Raw genomic sequence first — 13240 nt, 5'->3', positions numbered from 1 at the left:
CATTTCCCTTTAGATCTAACCCCGCTCTCTGACATTTTTGAACCTGACCCGGATTCTGTTTGTACCGAGGAGGTGGCTGCAAATGCTGAGGGTCCTATCGGAGGGACAGTCGCCCCAGAGATGGAAAATGATACTGACGGTGGTGGTGCCCCCCAAGTCTCGCGAACAAATGAGACAACTGTCTAAGCTGAGGGCTCTGTGCTTGAATCTGCTCCACTTGCCCATGGTGAGCCGCGACACTGCTTCTTCCACCGGCGTTGTTGCGGCTGAAGTGATCTACAATTGTTGTTCTCCAATCGCGTCAGCTTCTACGCATTCCTGCTCAGCGACTGGTAAGGCATACTTCGCAGGAAGCACATAAACCATATTGCAAGAGGTATCCACCATTTCTGTTTCGTCCATGTCATCATCAAGATTGAGCTTGGGTTCATCTGCTGGGATTTCGGCGTTGAACTGTTTAGCCATGAAAGCAACCAATGATTCTTCTGTGGGGATCACCGCCTTGGCTTGTTCGTGCGCCTGTACCATGGGAACCTGGTTCAGCGACTCTGAAATCTGTTTCGCCGCTGGCACTTCCTCTGGGAGAGGGACCACGAAGCTTTGAACTTTCTTAGGTCTCCACTGCAAGGTGTCTGAGGCGTTGTCCTTGCCCCTCCAGCCTCTCAAAAACTGAGGACTTGGTTTTAGGCTCGTTGCGAAACAATCTGCGACGGATGCTTGGATGCCTATTTGGAGAACTTTCCTTCCTAACCAGCGGGTGTGTCTTTTCTTTGATGACCCTACAGAAGATGCTGGGCTCAGACGCCCCTGATGCTGAGCTTATTTGCTTCTGAAAGCTGTGGGGAGCCACTAAAGCCTTAGCAGCTAGCACCTCCATCTCCTTCTGATATTGCTCAGGAGACTTAACCAATTGTGAAGGCTTGATTAAACCCTGATCTAGAGCCTCTAATGTTCGCTTGGCTTCTCCAAACCTGCGTTGCAACTTCCTTTTCTTAGAAGGGCTGATTTCTACCGCCTTCCCCTTTCTCGGGTGTACCACTTACCTTCCTTGAGAGAAGACGTTGAAGACGGTGGTATGTATGGTTTGGTCCAAACATCGCTTTTAGGCTTCCCCACCTGTTTTTGTTCAACCGCAGCTGCCCTTAACTTATTAAACAAGTTGGAATCCTTTGGGGATGATGGCGGCTCTATCTTGTCTCTCGCTCTTGGGCTGGAAGGCTAATAGTTTTGCACCGGTGAAGTCCACTTAATTGGCAGAAGAGAGCCAAAACGAAATGTCTGCTCGACCTCTTCATGTAACGCCTGGATGCCACATTCCTCCTTGCATCGCGAACATAAGACCACTGATGAGGCTTCACTGACAGGCTTGCCCTTTTTCTTTGCTGGGACATGTTCCTCTTTATTCTTTTCTTCTTGTCCTCTTGTCGTCAGGTCCAGGGTTGGCCTCATCTGGCCCTTCTTGGTCCAAGCTACATCAACCATATTGACCCTGGTGTCAGGGAAAGGATTCAAGTCAACCAACGCTGCTGCGGTCGCCGGAGTCTCCACCTGCAGACTACCATTATTGAGCCATACCTGAATCTGGTCCTTCAGCTTAACACAGTCAGCCGTGTTGTGGTTCCATAGATTATGGAATTTGCAATACTTTTTTCCTTTTAGCTGATCGGGGCGAGGAAAAGGTCCAAAGTCAGTCTTTACCATCTTCGCGGCTATCATTTCATCTAATATCTCATGCGCTTTATTGGCATCATAGGTATACGTCGCGAACTCAGGTTTGGTGAAGGCTACGGACTTGAGCTTGACTAGTTCCTTGGTTATTTTCAACTGTTTCAAGGCGGGGTTCTTTCTTCCTGTCAGCTCTAAAGCGGAAACATTATTTTCCTCTTCCTCATCGTCATCCTAGAAAACCTCTTCGCCTTGATAATAGGGATCATAAGTGGCTGGCAGGTAGTTCAGGGCAGCCACCGTACGGTGTTTGCCAGGCACATAAGTTCCTTTGGACTGTATCCATTTCTAGTATCCATTTCTCTGAGAAGATGGTCGAAGCTACCTACCTCAGTAATGAGGTCGCCCATTGACTGTATCATGCTTCCATGCTGCTTCTTTCGCTGGCGCGGCTCCAAGCCCTTGATTGCCAGCTTAACCAATTCTCTTTCTGGCAGAACCATGTTCAGTTTAGCCTTTTGAATATGGAACCTTTGGAGATAAGCAACCGCAGATTCAGTAGGTTGTTGGGACATCTGGGTAGGGGAAGCCAAATCAACTTCAGGTTCTATAGCACCGAAAGTCTCTCTAAAGAGTTTCTCCATTGCTGGCCAATTTGCCACTGATCCTGGGTGGAGTTTAGAGAACCATGTAAAAGCAGCTCCAGACAGAGAAGTGCCAAATATTTTGCACTTGAGGCTGTCAACATTCTAGTACTGGCCGCATTGCACCTTGAACCTGGCCAGATGAGTTGTCGCGTTCTCAGTGTCTTCCCCAGAAAAAGTAGAAAATATGATATTCTTATAGCCTCTGGGGAAAGGTGCGAGCATGATGTGTGGCGGGAAAGGCCCTTCATAAACCTCATCGAGGTGGGCCCTAGGGTTAGCCCACCTAATCATCTCCTCAACCTCTTCACGTCGCACATAACCTGGGCCATGAGAAGGAGGTGCAGCCACCGTCTGATGGGCCGTTAGCAAAGGAGGCACCGCGTGGCTAGTAGTCGCTGTTCCATCTCCCAGGTGAACGACCCAGGGAATATTGGGCTGTTGAAGAGTAATTCTTGGTGCGGACACATCCTTGGCCAAAGCAATGATCTTGATCGGAGTCCGCGTCTGATCAATCCCGTAGTAATTCCCTGGGAGCTCTTGGTAAACATTCTCTGCCCCATCACTATCATATTGAGCAAACACAACGGGATCAGCCAGGCTGCCGTCGCCGAATTTCAGACTTTTGCTCTTTTGTCCAGCGGGTGGTGTGGCCTTGTCTTTGTCGCCAATCACCAATGCTCTTTCTTTGGCTTTGGTAGACGAGGCTGTGGCAGTAGCAGATGGTGTAGTAGTACTGCTGCTGACCTTGTCGCGAGCATTCGGTGGTACATACTTGCCTGTTCCAGCAGGTTGACCAAGAGAACCCAAGATGGCATTGGGATCTCCCAATGCTTTCTTCAAAACCTCCTTGGCCTGTTCCAATTCGGCTCTCTGCACGGCAACTTGGATCGCGAGATTGGACCCATCTTTGCGCATAGCCGCGATGTCTGTTGCAATGTGTTTGTTCTGGGCGGCCTGGTCATTAATCAAGGTCACGAGCTGATCGTGGTTCGCTTGGCTTCGCTGAGACATGATATCCAAACGCCCCTGCGTCTGCTGGAATCCTTGGCCTAGGGTTTGTACCTGATTAACAAGGTCGTCAATCTTTCGTCGCTCTTTCGTGAGACCTTTGCTTTTCTTTTCATAGTACGATGCATTGTTCTGCTGGAAGATGGCAAGCTTCTCCTCTATGCTCGCATTTGGTGGGATAGCAATGGGCACGAAGCCATCCAAGAAGATTTCGCCTCCCACCACCTGAGTGGTGTTGGATGTATTACCAGTTCCAGCGGACTAGATAATAGGATCATTGTTGCCCTCAGTGTCCCTGTTTGGTTGACATGTCAGATGACGGTAAGTGGAGAGAAAATCTTCGGATTACCTGTTCGTCAGAAAGACCACGACAGTCTGCAAGAAAGTGCGGGCTGTAACTGGAGGTCTTATGTTTCGGGTAGTTAACGTAAACCTTTTGATAAGGGCTTGCACTTGACTTCCCAATGGCTTCTGGATGTCTGAATTGAAAAAGTAGCTGAATTCAATAAGACATTGTGAATCAAGGTTTAGACATGCGGCCCAAGTACAGTCACCTAGACACAAATTTTCTTTCAAATCCTTTGGGCAACCTTACTAAAATGTCCAGGTGGGGGAGGGTGAACAAGAGAGGCAGAATCCATTTTGGCATGAGCTACTCCCACTTAATGGTTTAGGCCCATTTGCACGCACTTCTGGATTCAAGAACTTGTCATGAACGTTGTCCCTTTTCTAGACACCATTTCACATAGGTTATACTTACTAAGATGAGAAAGGTCATAAGTGTGAAAACAGTTTAACAAGTGTTAATAAAAGCCACCATTAACCTTAAGGGACCTGAACTAGGCACCAATAAGGAGTTTAGGCCAATATTAATAAAAGAGACTTCACCTATTCCGTTATGATTTACAATCCCTTACCAAGCTAAAGTCCCACCGGGTGTGCCAAAATGTTTGGCTCCAGTTTCGTTGCAGCTAGTCAACAGTCTCTTTTCTTGCGCCGGTGTGCCAGCACCGTTCGGGTGCGATCGTCGGGGGTGTCCCTTGACCTGACTTCTTTCAAGTGATTGTGGACAAGGAGAGCACCAACCTCGTCGTGGGATTCTTTGTGCCTCGTGGCGAGGACTTTTTCTGAGCTTCTTCAAAATCACAATCGATACTCGATGTCGTAGATCGAGCAGAGCGAGAACCTCTGGGAAGTGAGGAGAACTTGCTAAAGTGTGACTTTAGCTTGGCTGGAGGGTTTGGTGGCACTGACAGTCGGCTCCTGAGAAGACTAGGACTGGAGTGTGACTACCGGTAAGAGAATGAGAGGGGTTGCTCTAGAGAGGCTTGGATAATCTTAGAGATTGTTGTTGATGAATTGTGTGTTGTGTTGTTTCATTTTAGCCTCTATATATAGGGTACCATGCCAAAGTGGTTGGCCTTAAACAAATCATGATAATGGAGCACTAATGGAGATAATGGAGCACTAATGGAGACAAAGGTGGAGGTGGAGCACTAAATAGAGATAATGGAGCACTAAATGGAGATAAAAATGATGAGTTTTGGAGTGATTTTGAGTCACTTTCGGCTCCTTTATTCCTTCAATTATATCTCCACCAAGAATTCAGAATGGGTCTTCGACTTCTTCATATCAAATGATCCAAAATGAGTGTAGATCATTGTGGTGAAATTTCAGAGCTTAATTCCATGTGGTTGGGTCGGAAACGCTGCTGGACTCCTTACAGGTCCAGTTTTCCAGTTTTGTTTATGTAGAAAATTGGACTGATTGTTTGGAGGCTTTCCACTCAAAACTAGCTCTGGCATTCTTCATAAGAAATGATCATTGAGATGTCTAAAATTAATCTGGACAGTTTTAGCTCATTTGGATTTCATTTGGTTAGTCTGCCGCCCCTTTTTCATTGTTTAGCTCGGTTTCTCCTAGTCGAAGTAGGAAAATGTGCTAAAGTTGACTTTTCATTTCCATGTTTCCATCATTTCTTGCAGCTCGCATAACCTTTCATAGTGTTGCAGGTAGGCTTTATTTAGCCTCTAAATAATATATCTCGAACTTGTCGACAATATATAGCTTGAGCCACTGATATTGGCTCAATTTCTCCAAGACACGCCTTGTCAGACCAAAATGCTCATTTTGGGTTCAAACACCAATATCTCTTGGAATTGAATTTCTTGGAAGCGATTACGCTTAGAAATTCCTAATTTCTTGGGAGTGATTACGCTCAGAAATTTTATATGTTTTCGTGGTAGCTTTTTCCGCTCCAAAACTAACCATTTTTCTTGTTCTCTTTCAGGATGAGTAACCTGAACAAATTGGACTTTGCTCTACTAGGAACAACTGGCTCTTGATATCACAGGTGGGTTTGTGATGTCCGCTAGCATCTCAAGGCCGATGGAATCCTGGATACGATTCTCGAGCCTAGCTAGGACGTGCTAATTGTTGAGCAAGCTCAAGCTTTGGAAGCAAATAGAGCAGCCTTAGAGGCAAATAAGGCGAAAGCCATCATCCTAATGACTCGTCATATGGATGATTCGCTTCAGTTGAGTGTATGAATGAAGAAGACAGAAGGCTGTGGGTCTCACTCAAAGAAAGATTTGGCAACGTCCGTGACTCCCTGCTTCCTGACCTAGAAGTGAGATGGCATAGCCTCCGCAAAGTGATTTCAAGTCAGTTCTTGACTACAACTCGGAAGCACTTCGCATTAAATCCTTAATGAAATTCTGCGATAAAGAGATCACAGATGCGATGTTGACTGAGAAGAATCTTTCTACCTTCCCCGTCTCTGCATTGATAATTGCTAAGAACTATCGAATCGATGTTACTGCAGGACGAATCACAAGGTTTCATAAGCTCACGGCATGCGAATTCCAGGGTTCGCATATTTAGTCCTAACAATAGCTGTACTTTACAAAAAATTAACGTTTTTTTTTTAACAAAATTAATAACAAAATCTATACAATATTTAATAAATTTAATGTATATGCAAAAAAAAAAGAAAAAAAAAGGAGAGAGAGCATCAAATATGTTACTATATTTTTTTTCGTCAAACAAATAAACTTTCAAGAACAATCAGCACAACAAACAAACTAAAAAAAGCACAGCATATCCTAGCTGCGCGCGCAATACCAGCACTAGAGGCTTCTACATCAATCAGCGCTGCCCCAATCTTGCACCGCTAAAGAACACAACAGGTTCCGAACAAACCGACAACAAGACAAGCCCAAAGGACCAATAGCCAGCTCCAAGAGATAACAAAATCATCCCCCAATTGTTACCGGGATAATGTACACAACCACCGAAAATTAACGAAAGAACCACAGAAAGATGAGTTGAGCAGATACTATGTTAGGGAGCGGCTAGCCAACTTATTTGGATATCAGCTTATAATTAGCATATGACTCTACCCATCATGTACATCATTGACTCTAGTCTCTACTGAGCTAATTTGAGGGAAATTTATCAAACACTATGAGTAAAGAAAATTACAAAGAATTCGATGGCTCTGCTGATAATTCAAACCGGCCTTTATTAAAAAACATCGATAATGGACTAAGACCATGGAACTTGGACTGAATTCCCTATCACGTACTATAATTTATGTGTACTATATATATATATGGCAAATAAATAAAGAAATATATGCTAATGCAGCATGGACTTTGGACTGGATTGCCTATCATTTGCCATAGATCTATTTGGAATGAAGAATACATCCAGAAATGGGTCATGTACGTAAAGTACAGTATGGAAGGAATAATTAGGACTAAATATGCGAACCCTGGAAATCTGGAATACGCATACCATGGTTAGGGTTTTGGTGGTGAGAGGCAAATTTCAATTGCACAAGGAATTTCTATGGAACATTCCCAATACCAACAACCATTCTTACATGGTCTTTTCCTATATATTTGTCTTTTTTCTTTGGGTCGTTAACCTAAATCAAAATGAGCAAAAATTATCTTACTTACTTCGGCAAAAAAATTATATTCCCACATACACAATTTAAAAGCAAATAACCATTTTGGCCTCAATCCAATTAAAGAATTACAACCACACCATCTCTCTCTCTCTCTCTCTCTCTCTCTCTCTCTCTCTCTCTCTCTCTCTCTCTCTCTCTCTCTCTCTCTCTCTCTCTCTCTCTCTCCTACTGACCTTAGGCTCCAGTGCTCGACCCAGGCACTCTGGCGACTTATCCTTATCATCCGGCTCCGGCTCCGGCTCAGGCTCCGACGCTCGACCCAGGCCCCCCGGCCTTCCGATCTCCCTCTCTCCTCAACCCCGTCATTGAGGCTCAATCCTAGGCCATCGGAATCGCACCGTCGTCGTGCAGACGGTGCAGCACGATTTCGACTCAGACAACGACTCCGAGGTGCAGCACTGACTTCAACTCCGACTCTGATGTGCAGTCCAAATTTCGATTCCAGTTTCGGATTACGACATGCATCATAAATTTCCTGAACCCAAACCCGGTCCAGCTTGCCGACCCGGGGATCGAGGACCCCCGCTTTGTATGGCCGCGATCGAGCCGCAGTACACTATGTCTAGTAATGTGGAGGTTTTGCTTGTGATTTCGGAGCCTTGGGTTTTGGCTGTGGAGGAAGACAGCGTGCATCAGTTAGGGGTTTGCTTCAATTTGGTGCCCAGAGCATTTTCTAGGTGCGCGCCCAAATCATTTTTGTTTTTGGTTTTTTGATAAAATGGGAGCAGAAGGCACTAAAGGAAAGAAAAAAGGAAGAAAAAAAAAAGTTCTATTCGAGGGCAATAAACCTTTATTGAATGTCTATTGGGGGACAATACATGTCTATTGGTGGACAATAGAGGTTTTGAACTGATGTAATCTCCTCATTTTTTTTTTCTTTATCAAAATTTTATTTATCTAATTTTAGAGATATTTGTTCTCATTCCGGCAACCTAAGTGTCTATTGGGGTACAATACAGGTCTATTGGAGGACAATACAGGTCTATTAGAGGGGCAATAAACCTCTGCAGCCCTATATGAGATATTCGACAAGTTCTTTGGAGACTTCCGACAAGGTTTCATAAACCTCTATTGGGGGGCAATAGACGTCTATTTGGGGGCAATAAACCTTTCCAGCGACCTATGAGATCTCTGATGATCTTTTTGAGGACCTCCCGCAAGGTTTTCAGAGAAGTCTGGTGGGTGGCGGCCAGTGACCAGATTCCGGCGACCGGTAACAGGAATTAGGCGAAGTCTCCTATGACTTCTCTCTCTTCCATTCCTCTCTTTCTCTCTCTCTCTCTCTCTATGTAACAAAGGGGTGAGGGTAAAATAGTCTAAAAAAAAATAAAAAATAAAAAATAATAATAATTGAGTATTAGGGAAGACCTTATTAGAGTCTTAATGGGTAATAAGGGAGAATTAATGAAAGGGTTTTTGTCCATTTACCCCATTTCTAGAGAATTTTTTCCCACTTACCCCATTAAGTTTTTTTAATTCTCACTTACCCAAAACACTCTAAGGAGGTCTTCCCTAATACCCCATTAAGATTTTTTTTTTTTTTAAAATTTTTTTTTAATACCATTTTACCCTCACCCCTTTATTACTTAGAGAGAGAAAGAGAGAGAGAGAATGGAAGAGAGAGAAACCATAGGAGACTTCGCCGGAATCCGGTCACCGGCTGCCTCCCACCGAAATTTTCTGAAAATCTCACCGGAAATGTTTATTGCCCCCAATAGACATTTATTGCCCCCCAATAGACGTCTATTGCCCCCCAATATAACTTTCGGTCGCCGGAATGAGAACTAATCTTTTTAAAATTAGACAAATAAAACTTTGATTAAAGAAAAAAAATGAAGAGATTATATCAATTCAAAACGTCTATTACCCTCCAATAGACATTAAATTTTTTTTTTCTCTCTTCTGCCAAATTACTTAAAAAAATAAATAAATAAATAAATAAATAACTGATTTGGGCACCCAGAAAATGATCTAGGCACCCAAGTCCTCTTATCCCTTCTCCGGTTGCAGACCCGACTACTTCTGGCGAGGCTAGGGTCGTAGATGATGTCTGTGCCGTTGATTCTACAGCCTAGTGCTCGGTGAACAACTTGTCGTCGAAAAACCACACTTGAATGCCTTCGACCACGGCGGTGACAGAGAGAGAGGAGAGAGATCGAGGAGTGTTGATACTCCGCTGGATCGGGTCCTCGCCGGATCGGGTTCTGTAAAACGATGGTGGCTGGTGGTTTTGCGTCGTCGACGAGGCCGATCGGAACAACAACGACGACTGGTTGTTCTGCAAAACAATCAGAGCAGCTGGTGGTTTTGCAAAACGATCGGAGCAGAGGCCAAGAGCGTAGTTGATGACGTCGGGAGCGACTCGAGAATTGCCTCCAGGTTATGCAGTAATTTTCTGGCCATTTTGGTACCCTCCGGCATCGGAGACGCCGTCATGGAGCAACCCGGGCTCGGAGGTATCGGTTTGAGTTGTCGCCGGCGTCTGTGGAGAGAGAGAGAGAGAGTGTGTGTGGCAGTTGAAGTAATTGTTTAATTGGATTGAGGGCAAAATGGTCATTTGGTGTGAAATTGTGTATGTGGGAACAAAAATCTGTTGCTAGGGTAAGTGTGAAAAGTTTGGCTCATTTTGGTGCTTTTGGCTTTTTGGGCAAGGACCCTTAAAAAAAACTTAATGGGGTAAGTGGGAAAAAAAATCTCTAGAATTAGGGTAAATGGACAAAAACTCATTTTCTTTCTCTTGAAGTCACAAAAAAAAAACAAAGATGCATGAATCCGACTAACTTGAACAAGAAGCAGTTTATATATACGATCGAAGCAGCATATCAATTTTTAACGGGTCAGCTCAATAGGAGAACTTTTAGTAAGTCATCTTAATGTTAACAATTGATGAAGTTCACTGCCTCTTAAAATGTATTTGATGTACTCATCTCGTGTGATACCAACTATAATCCTTGCTGACACCTCTAGTTCTGCTCGATCGACCATTATAATCATAAGTTCAGACAAAAATACAACTTATTAGATGAGACATTTTAAGTTTACCTGACTTTAAACATTTTCAGAATTTACTTTAATGAAAAAAATATATATATGTTGATCAAGTTGTTCTTTAACTCAAACTTCCAAGTTGCTAACAATAGTCAGGAGCGGGATTCTAGAATCTTACATGAATTTATATAAGTTTTTATTTACAGGAGAAGATCAATATTGAGTAACTAGTTTTTGCCATTTTGGCCAAATTAATGTAACCAGTACGCAAAAAAAAAAAAAAAACTTAAACACACGATTTCACTACACAGTACACACACAGATTACTACAAATTACAGTTGACAGTAGTGCAACACATAGGTACTCATCAAAGTTCACATAATTTCTTATTCAAAGTATTCCATCTTGCCCTAATAATAAATCATGTCCTCAGAGTGAAGCTCCATCATTGTTGGCAACCTGCTGATGGTTTCAGACGACTCGAACACCGTCACTGGATCAGGTGGCACAAGATAATCACAAGATAGTGATGATGATTGGCTGCTCGCCACATGATTAGATTTAATGATCTCTCTTTCGGTTGATGAGTAGGATGAGAAAAAAGGGTGTTCTTGTTCGTACGGGAAGTTGATGTTGTTCTCAAATGTGATCATGTCCTCAGAGTGAAGCTCCATCATTGTTGGCAACCTGCTGATGGGCTCAGACTACTCGAACACCATCACTGGATCAGGTGGCACAAGATAATCACAAGATAGTGATGATGACCTGCTGCTCGCCACATGATTAGATTTAATGATCTCTCTTTCGGTTGATGAGTAGGATGAGAAAAAAGGGTGTTCTTGTTCGTACGGGAAGTTGTTGTTGTTCTCAAATGTGATCATAAACTTGGAATTAGACTCTTCTCTAGGACTACCACCGCTTACGTTATCAAGGATGCTTTCAGGAGCTTTGAGTATGCTATGTTTGCATGTGTGATTTCCGAAATATGTAGTCCGAAACAAGGATGGATCATCTTCAACTTTCTGCACCTGCTTGGTCGCCTTGCAGCCTTGATCATACTTATGACTGCACCTAAAGTAGCTCCTGCATATAAATGTAAATTAAAATTAAATTAGGAAACTAATGGAATAGCAGCATCATAGTTATGATGCATGTCTGTACTTCTCCGTTCATTATGCATACCTTGGATGGCTGGTATTAAGGATCTGTTTCTGTCCGTACTTTCTCCATGTATGACCATCATCAATGAAATCGGGAGCGTCTCTACTCCATGAATGTGAAGTTTTTCTGCAAGTGATTTAAAATAAGTTGACATGATCAGACATAAACAAATTGTAACCTAAATCGAATAGCAAGTTTAATGTCATGACTCCTCTCTTACTTTGAATCGAAAATGATAAAATATATGCACTTCATTTTTTTTTTTTTTTTTTGAAAGGATTGTATGTGCTTCATTGATGCATTATTGAGTTCATCTATTACAGGTGCCACATGAATCAAAAGCTAACAATCGCTTACCTAGCTACGAGAACACATGATTGCCACAACTAGACTCTTGATGTATTTGATTCTTTGGAGTTTGAACAATCAATCAATCAGATTTTCAAAGAAAGAAAAAAACAAAAACAAAACAAAACCAAATCCCTCAATAGCTTTCATGTTGTAGCAAGATTAATTTCATATGTTAAAAATTGTTTACTACATACATGACTTATTACCTTTTCTTGGAAGAACTTCTACTATTTATCAACATTTCCGTTCTCTTAATAGCCTCTAGAGCAACCCAGGATGATGAATCTACAAGAGTAGGAAGAGCAACAGTATTGCTACTAGTATTGGCTTGAATATGCTTCCCCTTAGAATCATGATTCCCACCTAAGAGGGAAAGGCTATTAGTGAACGAGCAAACGATCTTCGTAGCAAGACCTTTGGCCGATTCACCATCACCATTACGGACAACCAAGTGAAGTTGATTTGCAAGTTCATGCCCTCGGACAAGCTCTTCCTTCATCTTTTCCTGAAGATTCCATGAAGCTGGCCAAGTATACTCCAATGACTCCATTATGATTAGCTTTATGTATTGGTCGATCTGATAAATGAAGACTCTGTAGTGTGCCAGATATCCTTTTATATTGGACGAATAACGTAGGTTCCTCATCTTTTAGTGCAGTGCAAGAGAGAGAGTAGCTAGTGCGGACTAGAAGATCATAGTCATCGCTGATTGCTTACACCAACGGTGAGATGACCGTCCACATCACTAACATTTGGTGCTGGTAACCAGCACGCGCTGTTTATTAGGGTTTAATTGTGAGACTCGGTGTCAACAACCAAGATCAATGTGAACCACAAAAAAAAAAAAAAAAGTGGATTTCCAAACCAAAAACAGAGATCATTGTAGATTTGTGGGGATTTTAAGTTTTAACTATGTCTTGTTCTTTTGCTAGTGGACTTTGTTTTTGGTCCAGCCGACCCTCTGGAAGCTTGGAATTTAAGGTTTTTAAATACTACATTTAACTTCTAAAAATCTCATATATGTCATCTTCATTTTTAGGAATATTATCTATCAACTTATCGCTATGTCATCACAACTAGGCTGTTAGGGGTCATCCGTGACATCGATCGAATTATATGAATAAGATTCAATTCTATTATATTCAACTCTACGTCCGCATCGGCATACATCCATATAATACATCAGTTTCTTTTCCACATTTTGTTTCTGAAGTACCCCCCGTTACCTCATGTTTGTCCTTTTTAAAGCATAGTGATACATAATCTTCGATGATAGTAGTGTTTACCCTTGGACCTAGTCCAATAATAATGGAGAACAACCAAATATGCTATAAAACCACCATTCAGTTCACTTCAATATATACCTCATTTTAAGCGCAAAGTTAACTGCGAGATAGTGACCAAATCACTAGTGACAAAAAAAATATGCAAATCTGAAATCTC

The 13240-nt window shown here is 42.6% G+C and overlaps 1 protein-coding gene across 1 annotated transcript; it reads right to left on the bottom strand.

Annotated features, from left to right (window-relative positions):
* Nucleotides 1-10643: 10643 nt before the first annotated feature.
* LOC133720125 (probable WRKY transcription factor 70) lies at nucleotides 10644-12356 on the bottom strand. Its single transcript, XM_062146299.1, has 3 exons — nucleotides 12004-12356; nucleotides 11468-11572; nucleotides 10644-11368 (listed from the first exon to the last, which is right to left on the bottom strand). The coding sequence occupies exons 1-3, from the start codon at nucleotides 12345-12347 to the stop codon at nucleotides 10990-10992; spliced, it is 828 nt and encodes a 275-aa protein (XP_062002283.1). The 5' UTR covers nucleotides 12348-12356; the 3' UTR covers nucleotides 10644-10989.
* Nucleotides 12357-13240: the final 884 nt, after the last annotated feature.

Source organism: Rosa rugosa, chromosome 7, assembly GCF_958449725.1.
Source record: "Rosa rugosa chromosome 7, drRosRugo1.1, whole genome shotgun sequence".
In the NCBI taxonomy this organism is placed as follows: domain Eukaryota; kingdom Viridiplantae; phylum Streptophyta; class Magnoliopsida; order Rosales; family Rosaceae; genus Rosa; species Rosa rugosa.
This window is presented reverse-complemented; position numbering and strand designations above follow the sequence as displayed.

What these genes read in the sequence shown, in the direction of transcription:
- LOC133720125 (XM_062146299.1), bottom strand. Translation starts at nt 12,347, where the DNA reads ATGGAGTCATTGGAGTATACTTGGCCAGCTTCATGGAATCTTCAGGAA. An exon ending in AGAAGTTCTTCCAAGAAAAG is followed by an intron (nt 11,573 to 12,003) that starts GTAATAAGTCAT and finishes AATCACTTGCAG; the next exon opens with AAAAACTTCACATTCATGGA. An exon ending in CTTAATACCAGCCATCCAAG is followed by an intron (nt 11,369 to 11,467) that starts GTATGCATAATG and finishes ATTTATATGCAG; the next exon opens with GAGCTACTTTAGGTGCAGTC.